Source organism: Colletotrichum tamarilloi (genome assembly GCF_030869305.1).
Source record: "Colletotrichum tamarilloi strain Tom-12 chromosome Unknown Scaffold_83.1, whole genome shotgun sequence".
NCBI classification, from domain to species: Eukaryota; Fungi; Ascomycota; class Sordariomycetes; order Glomerellales; family Glomerellaceae; genus Colletotrichum; species Colletotrichum tamarilloi.
In genome coordinates, this window is record NW_026849466.1 from 24975 (window position 1) to 41915 (window position 16941).

General features: G+C 53.8%; 6 protein-coding genes across 6 annotated transcripts; 4 read left to right on the plus strand and 2 right to left on the minus strand.

Moving 5' to 3' along the window:
- Window positions 1-1214: 1214 nt before the first annotated feature.
- Window positions 1215-3551, plus strand: CTAM01_12821 (transketolase; the record flags this gene model as incomplete). Its single annotated transcript, XM_060528826.1, has 3 exons — window positions 1215-2513; window positions 2566-2727; window positions 2814-3551. 3 exons carry the CDS (start codon window positions 1215-1217, stop codon window positions 3549-3551), a joined length of 2199 nt encoding a protein of 732 aa, XP_060376557.1.
- A 493-nt stretch (window positions 3552-4044) lies between these two features.
- CTAM01_12822 (uncharacterized protein) lies at window positions 4045-4284 on the minus strand (the record flags this gene model as incomplete). Its single annotated transcript, XM_060528827.1, has 1 exon — window positions 4045-4284. The coding sequence occupies one exon, from the start codon at window positions 4282-4284 to the stop codon at window positions 4045-4047; it is 240 nt and encodes a 79-aa protein (XP_060376558.1).
- Window positions 4285-5351: 1067 nt separating this feature from the next.
- CTAM01_12823 (uncharacterized protein) lies at window positions 5352-7622 on the plus strand (the record flags this gene model as incomplete). Its single annotated transcript, XM_060528828.1, has 1 exon — window positions 5352-7622. The coding sequence occupies one exon, from the start codon at window positions 5352-5354 to the stop codon at window positions 7620-7622; it is 2271 nt and encodes a 756-aa protein (XP_060376559.1).
- A 2483-nt stretch (window positions 7623-10105) lies between these two features.
- On the plus strand, window positions 10106-11802 carry CTAM01_12824 (uncharacterized protein; the record flags this gene model as incomplete). The annotated part of the gene is made up of 3 exons (XM_060528829.1): window positions 10106-10502; window positions 10562-11049; window positions 11134-11802. The coding sequence occupies 3 exons, from the start codon at window positions 10106-10108 to the stop codon at window positions 11800-11802; spliced, it is 1554 nt and encodes a 517-aa protein (XP_060376560.1).
- A 278-nt stretch (window positions 11803-12080) lies between these two features.
- On the minus strand, window positions 12081-12938 carry CTAM01_12825 (enoyl-CoA hydratase/isomerase; the record flags this gene model as incomplete). Its single annotated transcript, XM_060528830.1, has 1 exon — window positions 12081-12938. One exon carries the CDS (start codon window positions 12936-12938, stop codon window positions 12081-12083), a length of 858 nt encoding a protein of 285 aa, XP_060376561.1.
- Window positions 12939-15464: 2526 nt separating this feature from the next.
- On the plus strand, window positions 15465-16757 carry CTAM01_12826 (uncharacterized protein; the record flags this gene model as incomplete). The annotated part of the gene is made up of 5 exons (XM_060528831.1): window positions 15465-15858; window positions 15917-15966; window positions 16022-16428; window positions 16491-16536; window positions 16605-16757. 5 exons carry the CDS (start codon window positions 15465-15467, stop codon window positions 16755-16757), a joined length of 1050 nt encoding a protein of 349 aa, XP_060376562.1.
- Between the last annotated feature and the right edge of the window lie 184 nt (window positions 16758-16941).

Here is a 16941-nt window from a genome sequence, read left to right on the forward strand (position 1 = left end):
GAGCCGGCAGAGAGGGCATTGTGGAGGCTCACAGCTTAGGTTGTGAGAACAGAGAACTGTTTGCATTTCTTCCTTTGGTGAGGATCTTGAAAATGTTTATCAAGTCAGACTGGGTCGTCCAAACCAGCAAAGTCTCTGAGACTGTCGTGGATCGTCAACCAGGAAGAACTGCACGACTTGAACTCCGGAAACTCTGGAGGATGGACGGGGAAAACCGCGGGTATTTTGGCGGGGAAGAAGGACAAGACGGTGAGTGGTCAGGGCTGATTATGTAAGAGGCCCTCGTACTCTGCACCTTGAGGTAGGTACCTCAGTACCTATGGCACGTGTCCAGTACGTACTGTGGCGGCGCTTCGAATCTCCAAAATCGTCAAGCACGGGCCAGGGCCAGGACAAAGTAAAGACCCGCAATTTAACCGCTTCGTCCAATCATCAAATCCCCCAGAGCTACTCAGTCGCCGAGAGCTCGGCATTCTTCCCTTTCTTTTCTTTTTTTTTTTTTTTTTTTTTTTTTGCGGTTATTCATTTTGCCCACCTCATCTTGTCTTAGGTTACTCGCAGCAAGCCGAACATATCAGTGTCGTGCAGAATTACTCATTTTCTGTTTCAATCTCAACTTTTTTTTTTTTTTTGGGAAGCTTTCCATCGTCCGAATATTTCGTTGCGCTTCTGCTAACCCTGAGACCAAAACGGGCACGCAATGCACACAGTCTCTAGAAGTCTAGCCACCCTTCCTCAGACTAAATTTCAGCTTCGTCAAGTGACACTGGAGCTGTTCTTCTGCCGACTCCAATCTCACCCCAAAACGGAAAACCTAAGCGCTACTTTCCTTATACTGCACTGCTTCGCATTGCTGGCCATCCCACTCTCCATCCTAAAGCGGTCATATCAACCACGCAGAGGGGTCTCAAGTTGCACCGTTGCCCACGATTATATCTGTTGAAATGGCCGCAATGAAATGCCCTCCGTCTTTGTCTTTGCTATCTCATCATCTTTTTCCAGAATTGTTCTCTCACTCCCAAGCAAGAGAACCTCATTGATACCAAGTGCTTCTTTGCATCCTCCTTACGATTGCGTCACGTATTGCCCTTACTTTACGTTCACTATACCGAGCACAGTCGACCAAGAAACCCGACGGCCAATTGCTACTGCTACCCCTCATAACCACAAAACCGAGATACCCTCATTCCTTAATAACCCGTCGACACATCAAAATGGCTCCCAGTGCAGTTCCCTCAGAGCCCGTGGCTCAGGGCATCGTGGCCGCCAAATCTCTCAACGGCACCAACAGCCAGTTCCAGCTCACCGATTCCGAGAAGAAGGAGGTCGATTTCGTTCTCCGCACATTCCGCTGTCTTATTGCCGATCTGTGTGAGCAGTTCAAGGGTGGCCACCCGGGCGGTGCCATGGGCATGGCAGCCATCGGCACATCTCTCTGGAAGTACGCCATGAAGTACTCGCCCAAGAACCCAAACTACTTCAACCGGGACCGTTTTGTCTTGTCAAATGGCCACACCTGTCTGTTCCAGTACAGCTTTCTGCACTTGACCGGCTACAAGAACATGACTATGGAACAGCTCAAGTCATACCACTCCGCCCGCACCGACTCAATCTGCCCCGGCCATCCCGAGATCGAGCATGAGGGTATCGAGGTGACGACCGGCCCGCTGGGCCAGGGTATCGCCAATGCTGTTGGTCTTGCTGTTGCTACCAAGCACCTCGCCGCTACCTACAACCGTCCCAACTTCCCCGTCGTCAACAACATGACATGGTGCATGATCGGAGACGCCTGTCTGCAGGAGGGCGTTGCCATGGAGGCGATCCAGCTCGCCGGCCACTGGAAGCTGAACAACCTCGTCGTCATGTACGACAATAATCAAATCACCTGCGACGGAAGCGTCGACCTCTGCAACACCGAGGACGTCAACACAAAGATGCGCGCCTGTGGCTGGAATGTCATTGAAATCGAGGACGGCAACTGGGACCTCGAGGCCATCGTCCGCGCCATGGACCAGGCTCGCAACAGCAAGGACAAGCCTACCTTCATCAACATTCACACCGTCATTGGAGTTGGCAGCGCCGTTGCTGGTGACGCCAAGGCTCACGGTGCCGCGTTTGGTGCTGCCGACGTCGCTAACATTAAGAAGACCTTTGGCATGGACCCTGAGAAGCACTTTGTTGTGTCGGACCAGGTCTATGACTACTTCCGTCAGGCCGTGTCCCGCGGTGAGAAGATTGAGGCCGAGTGGAACCAGCTGGTTGAGGGATACTCTCGTGAGCACCCGGAGCTCGCTGCTGAGTTCAAGAAGCGTGTTTCTGGAGAATGGGTCGACGACTGGCGCAAGTTTATCCCCGCCAAGGAGGACTTCCCTACGGCTCCTACTCCTTCAAGAAAGTCCGCAGGTTTGGTCTGCAACCCCATCGCCGCTGGGGTGAACAACCTGATGGTCGGTACTGCAGACTTGTCTCCCTCGGTGAACATGATTTGGAAGGGCAAGGTTGACTTTCAGAACGTAAGTAGATGATGATGGCGCTACTCTTACGGATGATACTGACAATCCTTAGCCTGGCTTGCGAACTTCATGCGGCATTAATGGCGACTACTCTGGCCGCTACATCCACTACGGCATCCGTGAGCATGCTATGGCTTCCATCTCCAACGGTCTGGCTGCCTTCAACAAGGGCACCATCCTCCCTGTCACCTCTAGTTTCTTCATGTTCTACATCGTGAGCTCCCTCTCTATCTCTCCCAAGCGCTCCTCTTAGAATCTATCCACCATAACTTCCGAATGGGTTCTGACCTGTCTCATTAGTACGCCGCCCCTGGTGTGCGTATGGGTGCCCTTCAGCGCCTCCAACAGATTCACATCGCGACGCACGACTCGATCGGAACCGGCGAAGACGGCCCCACCCACCAGCCCATCGCCCTGCCGGCCCTCTACCGCGCGATGCCGAATCTCCTCTACATCCGACCCTGTGACAGCGAAGAGACGGCTGGCGCCTTTATCCTGGCCATGGAGGCCAAGGATGCCCCCACAATCATCTCCCTCTCCCGCCAGAACCTCGAGCAATACCCTCAATTCTCCTCGCGCGACGGCGTGCAAAAGGGCGCCTACGTCTTCCAGGAGGCCCAGGACGCCGACGTCACACTTATCGGCGTCGGCGCGGAAATGGTCTTTGCCGTCAAGACGGCCAAGCTACTCGCAGAGAAGCACGGCATCAAGGCCCGCATCGTCAGCTTCCCGTGCCAGCGCGTCTTTGACCAGCAGCCGATTGAGTATAAGCGCGAGGTGTTGCAGTACCGCTCCAAGGCGCCGCGCGTCGTTATCGAGGCCTACGCCGTCAATGGGTGGGAGCGCTACGCCGACGCCGGCTACTCGATGAGCACTTTCGGACACTCGCTTCCCGGCCCCGACGCGTACAAGTACTTCGGCTTTGACGAGGCTGTCATCGCGCCCGAGGTCGCCAAGCTTGTCGAGGAGGTTAGAGCAAACGGGGTCGACAGCCTCAGGGGCGAGTTCCGCGACCTTAACCCTGTTCACCACCACTAAGACGTCATCATCCATGAATCATCTATGAAAGCCCCTTTTTAGATGAGGTGGTTCTACTGTTTTTCTTTTGACGGAAAAGTTTTGGATAGGGCGGGTTCGGTAACGGAAATGGGGTCACTAGCGGCGTTCAGGGCAATGGGGGAGAATTCGGCAGGCAACGGAATTGCATAGAACACGGATTACCCTTGATTCTCGATAATAATTGAGTGCGAAAGAGTCACGAATTTGTTCGTTTTTGGAAGTATGAACGACGTGGAGGCTGCAGCAGGCCGTCAGCTGGTTGCATCCCGAGTCATTGGAGTGAACTGCTGTCGCATAGATGGCTCGCTGTGGGTGAGGTTTGATTGGGCTCATTTCGACCGGTTGACGTGGTGAAGATCGCACTTTGAGGTTGTATATCTTATTGCTGCTTTCTCAGGTGAGATTTGAATGAGAGCCGAGCCCTAACGTATGAGTTTACAGACATGCGCCTCAACTCACTCTCATCTGGTCTTCATGTCAATCTCACACACCTTACCCAAAACCGTAAAAGACAATTGTTTTGGAGCCCGAGAACACCGAGACCGGAGACGTCGCTTAACAAGATCTTACGCAAGTCCGAAGGCAGGATCTGGAACGAGGGTGAGAAAAGCTTGAGGGTTGCTGTCGGTTCCTTTTGCTGACAGGGTGTGGGGGGTTTGTGGAGTGCTACTCCAACAATTACCACAACACAAAGCCTCAAAGACGAACTCATCCTTCGCTCCCACGGCTAGCTAGACGGAGGGTCTAAGAAAGGATGGCGGGGTTGACGGGCGTAACGGGGAGATCCCAAGAAGAGGAGTGCCACCCGTGACGAGGGCTGTTGGGGGCTTTTGGGGCTGCGAGACTGTGCAGAGTTTGTCCCAAGTCGGAGTCAACAAGGATCCCCCTTGCCATCCCCGGGCCAATCTTCTTAGCTCTACGGCAGACGGCTACGGATAGACAGGAGACGCCAGTTTAGCAGAGTCCGTCCGACACCGCTTACAGCTTCCCCCAGACTTTCTCCCCGCAGAATCTCTCCCTCATGTGTGTGTCTCTGTTTTTTTCGTCTGTCTGCCTCCCCGTGGCATTGTCATTGTCTGGGTGCCATAGCTCCCTCAGCCACGGCCGAATACGCAGCCGCCCTCACAAGTCTTCATCATAATCAACGGCAGAGCAGGGAGTCAGTTGCGATCACACTGCTGTGAAGAGGCTGCTGCCATTGGGCATCAACAAGTCGATCTGAAGTTCGTTGGCTGCATGTTGCCAAGCGCCGGGGTACAGCGGATGTCTGGCTCTCGGCAGATGTGAATAGTAAACTTTGTTTGATATCACACGTCTTGCGGACCGGGGAGCTAACGCAATCCCCCAAGATACCCTTTTCTCTCCTACTACCCTTCACTACGTTCAACGGCTGTTCCAAGTCCGGGCTCCTGACCATTGGGACTCGAGGGTTCACCGACGTGGCCCATATTATTTTACCTCTCCTTGCCTTATACACATTCCATTTCGACCTACTCACAGCCGCGCCCGCTCCTCCGTGGAAACGCATGTCGAAGCGCTTTTTGCTCCACGAACATCTCACATAACCTTTTTCACCCTTTCAACCAGTTTCCCTTTTCTTATCTCTTTCCAATTGTGGAGGGGGACATACCCCCGGCACCACCCGTTCTGCAGCGGATTTGTGTCAAGTTCCACCACACCGGAGAGTTGCCGCTGCGCTTACGGATTGCGAATTCGGATGCCCGAGTCCAGACGGTCTAGACCACGCCCACAGCTCGTGCCGATGAGCTCGACTCCATCATGGCCGCCGACGACGAGACGCAACGCCAGCCGTCTCCCGTCGTCGACGATGACAGGGGCCCACGTCCCCCGACCAACCCGGCCACGGCAGCGGCCGATGGACCTCCGCCGGCAAAGAAGAAGAGGACCCGGACCCGGACGGGCTGTCTCAACTGTCGCCGCAAGAAGCGCAAGTGCGACGAGGGCCGTCCGGCCTGCGGTGGGTGCTCAAGGCGGAAGGAGATTTGCGAATGGGGTATCAAGGTAACATTCCGGGCCGAGAACGCCCAGACGATATTGCAGGATCACCCGTCGATGAAGAAGGCTCGGCGGCCGCCACCTCGTCGTCACTTTGAGATACTCGACGTCACCAGCGAGGTCATCCGCGACTATCACCTACCGCCCGGCTTCCACGACTATGATTCAGATCGAGAGCATGAACCGGATATATCACCCATCGAGAGCGGAATACACGGCCCGCAGCACGAAGACGATGACGCAAAGAACTTTGACAGTCCCGTATCCTACACCACCTCCACGGCCGGCGGCAACACTGCATCTGTTGCGGGATCGAGCACAGCAAAGAGGACATTATCTTCATCTGGCCCTAGCTCTGCGCCGACGGACCACGTCTCCATCCCGGGCTATGGCTCCCTTCTGACACCCTCGACACGGCGGGAGGATGCGGCGAGTGACAAAGGACACCATCCTACAGGCGACCGCATGGACTTCCAGGCTTCACCCTCCTCAGCATCACAAGTCATCACCGACAGCGCTGTTGCAAATCTCATCTACCTAAGCCAGGGAGGCGCAGGCCAAGGAGCGCACGAGCTTCCCGTTTCCACTGTCACCGGTCTTCCAGTCACAACCTTAGCCATCGACCCTATGATGGATGCGCCGTTCGACTTTATGGACCAGATGTTCACGCCCGAAGGCTCCTACGAAGATGGTATCTTTTTGCCAGGCTCGGCATACCACGAGCTCCATTCTACGTTGCGAAACCATCTCATCCAAGAGGTTCGCTCCAATGGTCCTACGAGACCAGCATCACCGGCCTCTGGCCAGAACTCCAGACGAAGATCCATTGACGCCAGCTCCGGGCCTTCTTCGTCGAATGAGGCGGTCGAGACGGTTGGCGAGATATCTTCTGATCACGAGCCCCCTCGTCTTCCACTGGAGGAGGAGTGCGCGCTATGGAAGAACTGGGTGGACGAAATCTCTCCCTGGCTAGACAAATTCGACAATCAGCGTCACTTTCAGCATTCTCTCCCAACAATGGCCCGGTCACACGATCATTTGCGGTATTCTATGCTGGCTCTTTCAGCCCGACAAATGGAGCTCAAAGACAGGAGTCGGCCTACAGACCAGAGCCTGGCTCTTTATCAAGAAGCGATACACCTACTCTTACCCCAACTGCCGACGCGGACAACAGCCGTTATAGCCTCATGCGTTGTGCTCTGCGTTCTAGAAATGGCCAGCTGTTCCCCCAAAGCCTGGCGCAGACATCTCGACGGCTGCGCCAGTCTGATGGAGGCCGTAGGGATGAACGGTTTTGTGGGTGGCGTCGAGCAGGCGTTATTTTGGTGTTTTGTCAGAATGGACGTCTGCGGTGGCCTCATCTCGTCGGTCAAGACCTTGATACCCGTCAGCCATTGGGCATCACCTGTCGATCTCGAAACAGACGCTGGTTTGTTCCTCACCAACCCCGGCCACGATATGTGGGCCAACTACGCAGTCTATCTGTGTGCCCAGGTTCTCGACTTGCTTGCTCCACTAGCCAAGGCCAATCCAGGTGGACTATTCTTTGACGGGCCGAGAAATGACATGAGATATCGAGTACGGTGGATGAAGCTTTGGAGATATGTCGAAGACTGGCACAGCCGCCGGCCATCCGAGATGCAGCACATCATGTCGATACCCTCATCGGACGCGGAACCCTTCCCGAAGATCTTGTACAGCAACCCTGCCGCCATCTCAGGGAATCAATTATACCACACAGCGTCACTCTTGATGCTGCAGAACAGGCCAGCCTCTCTACGACTATCACCGAGGCCTCGCTCAGCGCTCTGGCACGCCAGGCAGATTTGCGGAATTTCAATGACTAATCATCACCACGGGGCGTGGACCAACAGCGTCCAGCCCCTATGGATTGCGGGACGTTGCATGAGCCATCCCGCGGAGCATCGCGCGATACTAGAGTTACTAGAAAAGATCGAGACAGAGAGCGGATGGGGCACCAAGTGGAGGGCAGATGACCTGAAGGAGTTTTGGGGTGACTTGGGAGACGGTTAGTATCCCGGTGACGAACGAGACAAAGACTTTTCTTACGTTACGTTATGTTTCTCTCTTTCTCTTTCTTCTACTTTGATGATTTAAAGATGGAATGAAGTGCTCTGACACTAAATCTCGTGTGAGCAGCTCTAGCCGCTCGGGAAGGCATTGGCGCAACGAGACCTCCACGTAACGCGTCAATATTCTGCGTCGGCTCTAGTATCGGATCAGCATCAAGTCTATGAAGAATACCTCCCGCGCGTGGCATTACCGTTACTACTGATACCTCATGACTTCAAAGAAAAACCACGCGACTCAGTCAAGGACCCGTTACAGTGGTTGACAGGCACGCGGTCTCCGAACTGCTGGAATCCGAGGCTAGCATCAAAGAACAAGCGCCGCGCCCCTCCTCCCCTCCCACCACCCCCGCGGGTTAACAACCTGACGTTGGGATCCAATCTGGTCCGAGGAAAGCTGCCCCACGGGACAAGATTGGCGGGTACAGATGTCGGGACAAGACGGTTTTTCCAAGGTCAAAGGCGTGGGTCATCATCTCCACACTTTCCCTTTCCCCCCTCCCACCCTCTTCCATCCCCAGGAAGCTGCCCGCGAGTAATACTGCTAATACTACGGAGACCAAGTACTCCGTAGCGGCTTACTGGCGGCAGGCGGAAGCCTCCCCATGGTGCAGCGTTCATGCGGGTTTGCGGAGGAGTGACCAGGGACCAGCCGGGGTGAGACAAAAAGTACGAGGATGACCTCATTTCCCCGTCTCCTGCTAGGGATGGTTCGAGGGATGAAATAAGCGCGGTTGTTTTGGCTCGGTCCCGGTCCTCACAGTTACGCTACCCATGAGATGGCTGAGATGTACTTCCCTCGACAGGGGATGCGATCGGGACGGCAACCCGAGGCGCATTCGAGATGAGGTACCTTGAGATGTGGCTGATCAGATGTGGTTTCACGCGTCCCGGCAGTTGAAAGGCCACCACATTGATTGCTATAGCACCTATTTAGTTGGTGCTGCCACTGCGGCGTTCATCATCCCGCGGCAAGTAGACCTGTCCAACCACCAAGCCACAGGGATCTTGCTTAGACGAGGAAGAGGAATACTCGGTTCTGCTTGGACAGATTCGCATTGGCGACAAGATCGGAGAAAAGTCCGTCAAGGGTTTGGAGCCATGGAGTGTGTGGCAGGTCGAGCCGCATGTCTTGTCCAGCGGCTGAGCGGCAACTTGCTTGCTTTCTTCCCGAACATGGCGCTACGAGTGGCCTTTCCTGGAATTAGATAATAATTATGGGAGGGCGTCGACGCCGGCCTGAAAAGACACGCGAAGGGAGTCTTATACAGCCATATTTGGTCGGCCGTTGTTGGCTTTACGCCTCGGAGAGAGCCGGAGCACCGAAGAGGCACAGGAAGAGGATGAACGGGTGAAATCCCACCGGTCACAGTGAAAAAGGAAAAAAAAAAAAAAGAAAAAGCGCTTTCAACTTCCTTATCTTCCTGCAGAAGGCAGCTCCACGCATCTTTACGCCATGGCCCAAGCTCGGCGATTTTCACCCTTGTCCCTGTCCGTTTAGTCTCTTAAGTCTAACCCCTCCAGCAATAGCCCCCCGGATTCGCAGACGGAACCTTGGCTTTTTCTCCCAGAGTCCCAAGTAATTGCGTAAAGCAAACAAGCCTATCCGGAGGTTGGGCGAGAAGGACGGTTCCGCCTGCATATGGGAAATGCATACAACGTTGTTCGTAGCCATATACTTCCTAGTCTCTAATACCGTTAGAATTGGGAGGCTGAGAGGGGGAAAATTCTTTCGCGCCCGCATCCCGGAAACTCGCGAGCTTGGAGCAAATAGGACAACGGTACTCTGTTCAAAGTCTACCCCGTCGCGAGTCATTTGGACAGCCATTCTCACCCAACTATGCGCGTCCAACTGCCTGCAGAAACCGTAACCAGGCCAGGGACTGTATCCCAAGTACAACCCTCCTGGTCCTCTTCACCCCGTCAGCATGTTGTCTTTGCTTTGGCTTAATCAACCTCCGCGCTGGGGTCCCCGCATTGCGGTACTCTTTGTGGGGGGAGAGAGGGACTCTCCTCTCTCATCTTCAAGGTGGGAAAAGATGCAGCCGACTTGACACACTTGAGTCTCTACAAGGTTTTGCAGCAATCAAATGACGTTGCTTCAAACAACGGGAAGAAGAACAGACTGGCCAAGAAGAGATTGGAGCTAGCGGCTGCAGTGTACCCTTTTTCTCCTTCAACACCAAAGACTTTTTCCCTTTGCTTTGCGTGGTATGCTTGGATCGGTACATATAGAACCACATTCCCCATCCATCGTGGAAACAAGAGGGGTCCGTTCTTTGTCCACCTCCCTGGCCTCGAGTCATCTCGTCTCTTTTTTTCCCTTCTCAATCTCATCTCGCGATCCAGTCCCAATCGCGTGAGGTTATTTCCATCCTTTCAGCCGCATTTCCCTCATCGTCTCTCCAATCATACACCACGTTCACCATGACCATCCTCGTCGGAAGGCCTCTCAACTGGGCCATCACGGCCACGGCCGGCTCCGGCTTCCTCCTCTTCGGCTATGACCAGGGCGTCATGTCCGGCCTGCTCACCGGCTACGCCTTCACCCGGACGTTCCCTGAAATCGACACCACCAACGGCGGCGGCGGCAGCTCCTCGCTGCAGGGCACCGTCGTGGCCATTTACGAGATTGGATGTTTCTTTGGTGCCATCTTCTGCCTCCTTGTCGGTGAAAGACTCGGACGCCGCAAGTGCATCATGCTGGGGTGCGTCGTGCTGAGTATCGGTGCCGCGCTGCAGGCTTCTGCTTTTGGGATCCCGCAGATGATTGTGGGACGCATCGTTGCTGGACTTGGTAATGGCATGAATACTAGTACTATTCGTGAGTCACTTTTTCATGACTTCCTCATCACGGTTACAGGTGACGCTAATTCCCGGCAGCTGTGTGGCACTCGGAACTCATGAAGGCGGATAATCGCGGCAAAGGTCTTGCTATTGAACTAGCCATCAACATCTTTGGCGTCATGTCCGCATACTGGGTGGACTACGGCATGAGCTACGTCTCCAACGACGCTCAGTTCCGCTTCCCTCTCGCCCTGCAGATCTTGTTCGCCCTGGTTACCTTCCTCGGAATCCTGGTGTTGCCTGAGTCGCCCAGATGGCTCATTGCCCACGACCGCCACGATGAGGCCAAGCACATCCTCTGGGCGGTGGAGAAGGACGCCACGTCCATTACCGAGAACGAGCCCAAGCTGGAGCGAAACCTGGCCGAGATTCAAGCTGCCATCAGAGAGGAGCGAGAGGCTGCCAATACTGGTAGCTTCAAGATGATGTTCAAGAACGGCGACCAAAAGTTCCTCTACCGGACCTTGTTGGGTATCGGTGGCCAGTTCATGCAACAACTAAGTGGTATCAACTTGATCACATATGTAAGCTTTCTCCTGTATTTACCCTCAAGTTTGGGCCGATGATATACCCAGTTTCACCTGAGCCGCGATGCTAACTTGTCCCAGTACGCCCCGGTCATCTTCCAGGAGTCTGTCGGCATGTCACACAACCTCTCCCTCCTGCTCGCAGGTTTCAACGGTGTCGCCTACTTCTTCTCTTCCCTCATCCCTATCTGGATCATCGACCGCCTCGGCCGCAGAAAGCTCATGCTGTTCGCCGCCGGCGGCCAATGCGCATGCATGGCAATCCTCGCAGGCACCGTCTCCAACGGCAGCGTCCCCGCCGGAATCGTCGCCATCGTCATGCTCTTCCTCTTCAACTTCTTCTTCGCCGTCGGCCTGCTCGCCATCCCGTGGCTGTTGCCTGCCGAATATGCGCCCTTGGCCATCCGTACCCGTGCTGCCGCCCTCGCGACCGCTTCGAACTGGATCTTTACCTTCCTCGTCGTCGAGATCACGCCCGTCAGTATCAAGAGCATTGGGTGGAGAACCTATGTCTACTTCTGCATCTTCAACGCCTTCTTCATCCCTCTCATCTACTTCTTCTACCCCGAGACGCAGAACCTCAGCTTGGAGCAGATCGACAGACTTTTCACGGGCGGCAAGGTGCAATTGTACTGGAAATCGAGCATGGGCACGCCTGGCGAAGCGTCACACGCTCTCAATGAGAAAGATTCCGAGTCCGGCTCTGGAGATGTTCTCCGTGTGGAGAACAAGGAGGAGTTCACTCACTAGGTTAAGACCGCCGTAGGGAAGGGGGGAAAGTGTAATAAGTGGTTGGGCCCATACCCGCCGGGCTGAAAAGGGGTTCGCAATTTGTTTTAGGAGGAGATTCATGATATCCCGCGGTCTGCGCACCGCCTAGCAGTAAAGGAGATGATGTTTTCGTGTGCAGACAGCAAGAGTGAAATAATACAATTCCCTCAGATTGACCAAGCTACGCAGCTGTCCTTAGAGCTTACTATCCTTGTACACCGGCTTCCTCTTCTCGACGAAACTCTTGACGCCTTCAGTCATGTTTTCTCCTGCCTCCATCTTGCGATAAATCCCGTCTGGTCAATGAAACCCGTCGCCTCTATCGGACCCATCGGCTCCCACCCAGTCTTTAGGCCCTCTCTCGAGACGATGATTGAGTCCGGCGAGTTTCTCGCAATGGCCTCCGCGGCACCCAGCGCAGTCTCCATCAAGTCGTCGGGCTGCACAACCTTGTTCACAAGTCCCCAGGATACCATTTCCTCGGCAGTGTAGTCCGTTCTCCCAATCAGGGCCATCTCCGTGGCACGTTGGCGACCCACGGACTTGATCAGACGAGGGAGAGCGCCAGCGATGGCGATGACACCGATGGTCACCTCGGGAAGTCCAAACTTAGCCTTCGTGGACGCGTACACCAAGTCCGCATTGATAATCATCTCCATCCCGCCACCGAGACACAGACCATTGACAGCAGCAATAACAGGCTTCTTCCCACCGCGATTCGACAGTCCGCCAAAGCCGGCGGTGGATGGCCACTTTTCACCTGGCTTGGCGTCCGGGTGGTCGGCTGCCACCACCGGAGCTTGTGGGGCCGGGTCTGCGCTGACGGAAGACGGGTTGTTGGATTTGCCCGTGGTGTTACGGACGTTCCACTCTTTCAGGTCCGCGCCAGCGCAGAAGGCGCGGCCGGTGCCCGTTAAGACGGCACAGCGGAGGGTTGGCTCCGTGTCGTACCACTCGTAAAGCCGGGCGAGGGAGTAGTGAAGTTCCGAGTAGATTGAGTTCAGGTGGCGGGGCCGGTTGAGGGTGATTAACATGATATGCTTGCGGGGGAAGGAGACGGCGGCGTCTGGGCCGACGTCGGGAGGAGGGCTGGCGAAGTTGGGCGTGTGTGACATTGCAGAGGTGGAAATTGTGTGATGTTACCCGTACAAGGGACTCCGTAAAGCTCGTGGATGAAGGTGGTTGAGGCGGAGGCGGAGTCGATGCTTAAGGGGGGAGGAGAACGTTTCACCGGGGTTCAAGGTTCAGAAGAGAGGTTTTGAAGTTGTTGAGTTGTAGTCGATGTGTGTCACGCACGATTGGTGTGATTAGGTGCCAACTTCTATGATTTGAGTCTTTGAGGGTTTTGTTGAATCTGATGAGATGTATAAAAAGAGTCCATGGAGAATGCGAGAGGCTAGCGAGGTTGGGGGATATCCGGGGTAAACATGATCTGTTACATCCATTTGCCTCGGCTCGCTTGAGTAATCGGGATTAGTTTCCGTGCGGGGTACACCGGGCTCGGTGTAGATCGGTGGAGCTTCGGTGGAAATGCTAATAAGTTGGGGTTTTGGTTCTGGAGACGTGGGGAACAACTTATCCACCCCCGTTCCACGCTCAAGTCGAGTCTGGTCGAACAAACAGGCGCACGGCACTAGTTTGGCGGGTAGAAATCTTGGCTTTCAGGCTCACTTGATTGTTTTTGACCAGTGAGATTTCGTATAGATCACTCATTACCTTAGTAGATGATCAGCATCCCATAATACCCTTGGTCGATAAAGATATTAGACTCCCTTACTTGCAGCCTATTGCGTTCATTAATATCGCGAAATGCTTCTTTTCTAATTGAGAATGAATAGCATTTGAACATATGGCATGTGACACCGATCATTTGCTTACACGCAGGCTCTGTTGCCATGAGACAGTGGTGTATTCTACTACCGGAAGACACCCGTGATTGAGGTGGCTTCCTGCATCTACAGACAGATCTAAACGGCAAGGCTCATTCTTCATATGAACCTCAGATACTGTTTGAACTACATATACTCTTGTGCATGTACTGAACACAAATTCATAGGGAGCTTGACACATCATTCAAACCATAGAACTGCTAGAGATTGGCTTAATGACTTGACTCCCAACATGGATGGGTAATTGACATATATTATTACCCTCGCCGGCTGTCGGTTCTACTGTCTATAACACATCAATGTGTCATCTCAGGAACCTGTTAAGTCGCTCATATTCCCCTGAGTCAAGTGCCAGGGAGTGAAGCTGAGGCAGTTCTGGCTCAATTATCGCGGACGCCGATGACCGGCGATTCGAATCGGCCTGTTTCATCTCGGCGATGTCTGAATGGCACATTGTGACTAGCGCAGTGGCGAGCTACAAGGCCCGAACTGATTGTACATGCAAGCTCTGAGGAACAACACCCAGAGGGCGACGGTTTCATCGCAACTTGAGACTTCAGGTCATAAGATCAGCCAGTACAGATCTCTTGGGCCTGTATGTCAATCAGCCTATTGACGAAGACGGACTTCAGATCGGATGGAACCCGATGGAACGAACTTTGGGTCCTCAGACGGCACTTCGCGAACTTGGATATTAGTGGAGTTGTCCTGTGTCTAGGAATCATTCGCACCACGCAATTCTCCACGTTGACTGCTGGACGGGCGTCCTCGTACGGAGAGCATCACCCGTTCTCGGAATAATTGGTGGATCAAGTCATCTTGCGTGGCCTGGCCCTGCCCAAACATGCATAAAGCAAAACTGTGGCAAAATTCGCGCGTATTTCTCTGGGCAGCATGCATGGCGGAGTGCTCGGAATGCCCGGCGGCCTGGGTGGGAGGCAACATATGAGCAAGTAATATCAACGACAGGTTGGTAATATGTGTAGGGCGGAGAGAGGATTTAGACTCATCGTCCGAAGATCCCGAATCCGACTCCATGGAACCATGACCCCGTACCTCCTAAGACGGTGAACATCATGTAACGAAACTTGAACTTCTTGGCCAAAACTCCCTGAATTGACTCGAGCACGTCGTCTCCTCGACCCCTGCCAAGCCACACCCCTGTTTAACAAGCGCCGAACCGTAAAGTCTCCGACTGAAAACTGCCCCAGACTCCGCCAGCAGTTGCGTGCCCGATTAAAGTTTCTTTGGGGCCCTCTTTGGCCGAACTCCTTTTTCTTTTTGACCAGCACACCATCTCTCGGACCTGGGCAAGTGTCAGCATTGTCGCAATGCGGCTCTAAATTTTGACTTTTACACCTAAAACATCAGACTTCGCTACAGAATCATGCCAAAACTTTCGAGTCAGAGAAGGGGAAACTTCGTCGCAAGTCTGCGGACAGATGCAGTCTGAAGTCTTGAACTCTATCTTCGGATGGCATGGGAACGATGGCGATGGTCTCTGGCAGCTCATTCTGATAGCATATATCATCATGAGAAACGCTTTTGATCCCGTGCAGATAGGAAAAGTAATCATCACTCTCTCTTCAATATCTTGGGTTTAACCTTCTTTTTCGCTTTCTTCTTTTGCAACTTACTTTCTTTTCGCGCAGTGCCGGCCATTGCTTTTCTCTGCATCCATTCGTTTGTATACGCCAGGAAACTTAACTCTCACGTTCTCTAGAGTGTCTCGAGATCTAAACATAAATCAAAATGAAGCCCTCTTTCCTTACCCTCGTTGGTCTCTTGGCCGCCTCTGTGGCTGCCAACCCCGTTCCCGCCATTGGTGGTGCTGTTCTAGCGCCCAGAGGCAATGGAGCCAACAATAACAACAACGGTGCCAACGCTGCCAAGGGCAAGCAGAATGGCAAAAAGAATGGAAACAACGGTGCTGCCGGAGGTGCGGCAAAGAACGGCACTGCTAATGCCGGCGGTGCTACCGCTGGCGGAGCCGCTGCGGGCGGCGCCGCTGCCGGTGGCGCTGGTGCAAAGGCCGGGAACACTTCTGCTCTTGTCTTACCTGATGGGCGTATCAAGGCAGACGCGACACCCGAGAACTTCAATGTCCTCGAGAGTGTGTTCAAGAGTGCTGTAGTCAAGGGCGATGGTAGGTTGTCTCTCGATGCTACTTAATCGTGCTCGGATCAAAGCTAAGAATGGGTTAGGTCTTGTTTTCAGCGACATCATCACTTTCCCCGAAGGCCAGGCCTCACTTGTACGTATCAACTCCACTTGCCTAAAGATTCTTGATTGTTGCTTACAACTACTAGTTCGACAAAGCAACCAACACCAAGGCTTTTGCCATCAACATTGATGACAAGTCCGTCTTCGTCCCCAAGGGTGGTGAAGCTCAGGCGAACATTCGTCGTGCCGATCTGCTCCCTAGCATCAGATCTCAGCTCAATGATGTGGCCGTCACTGGCGTCCGAACGATGCACTTCTCTATTCAGCGCGACGCTACCAAGCCCCTCAATGTTACGCACGACTATCAGGTTTTCAACCTTGAGTCCAAGGATTTCTCCTTCCACCAGATTGATGTTCGCACTGGAGCCGACAACGGCAACGAGATCGCGGTCTTTGGTAACTCCAAGACAACTCCGGCTGCCAAGATCTTCTCGACACCGTTCGGCGAGGGCCAGTTCGAGAACTTTGCCATCAAAATGGACTTCAATGCCAAGTATGTGCTTCTTCACAGTATCCTCTCTAGTGAATGTTCATTTGACTAATCGTGTTCCATAGCACCGTCCAAGTGTTCCACAGCACCGCCAATGATCCTTTGAAGCAGGTCACTGAGCCTATCGCTAATGGCAAGTGGTACCTTACCCAATCATGGAGAGACTGCCAGGCTAACAGATTGCAGATCTCGCCGGCCTTGGCGAATACCACTTCTCTCTGCAGAAGAACCCCGTTGGAACTGCGACTCAGCCCACTGGCATCAAGGAGGCAGTCATCTTTGGCGGCATCTTCATGGAGGACTCCACCTCCGGAACGGTTACCCTTCAGTAGTTGTTCTAGTTGTTCAACTCAACTTTTGCAGAAGGCAATGTGTTATGGCTAGCATCAGGCGTCAAGAATCAAAAATCAATTTAGACCTTGCCGCTTCGCCGCACTAGAATTGCCAACATGAATGATGATTTGTTCTTAGAACCAGAGGAGATACTGTGTAGCATTTCAAGCTCCCCCATGGCTT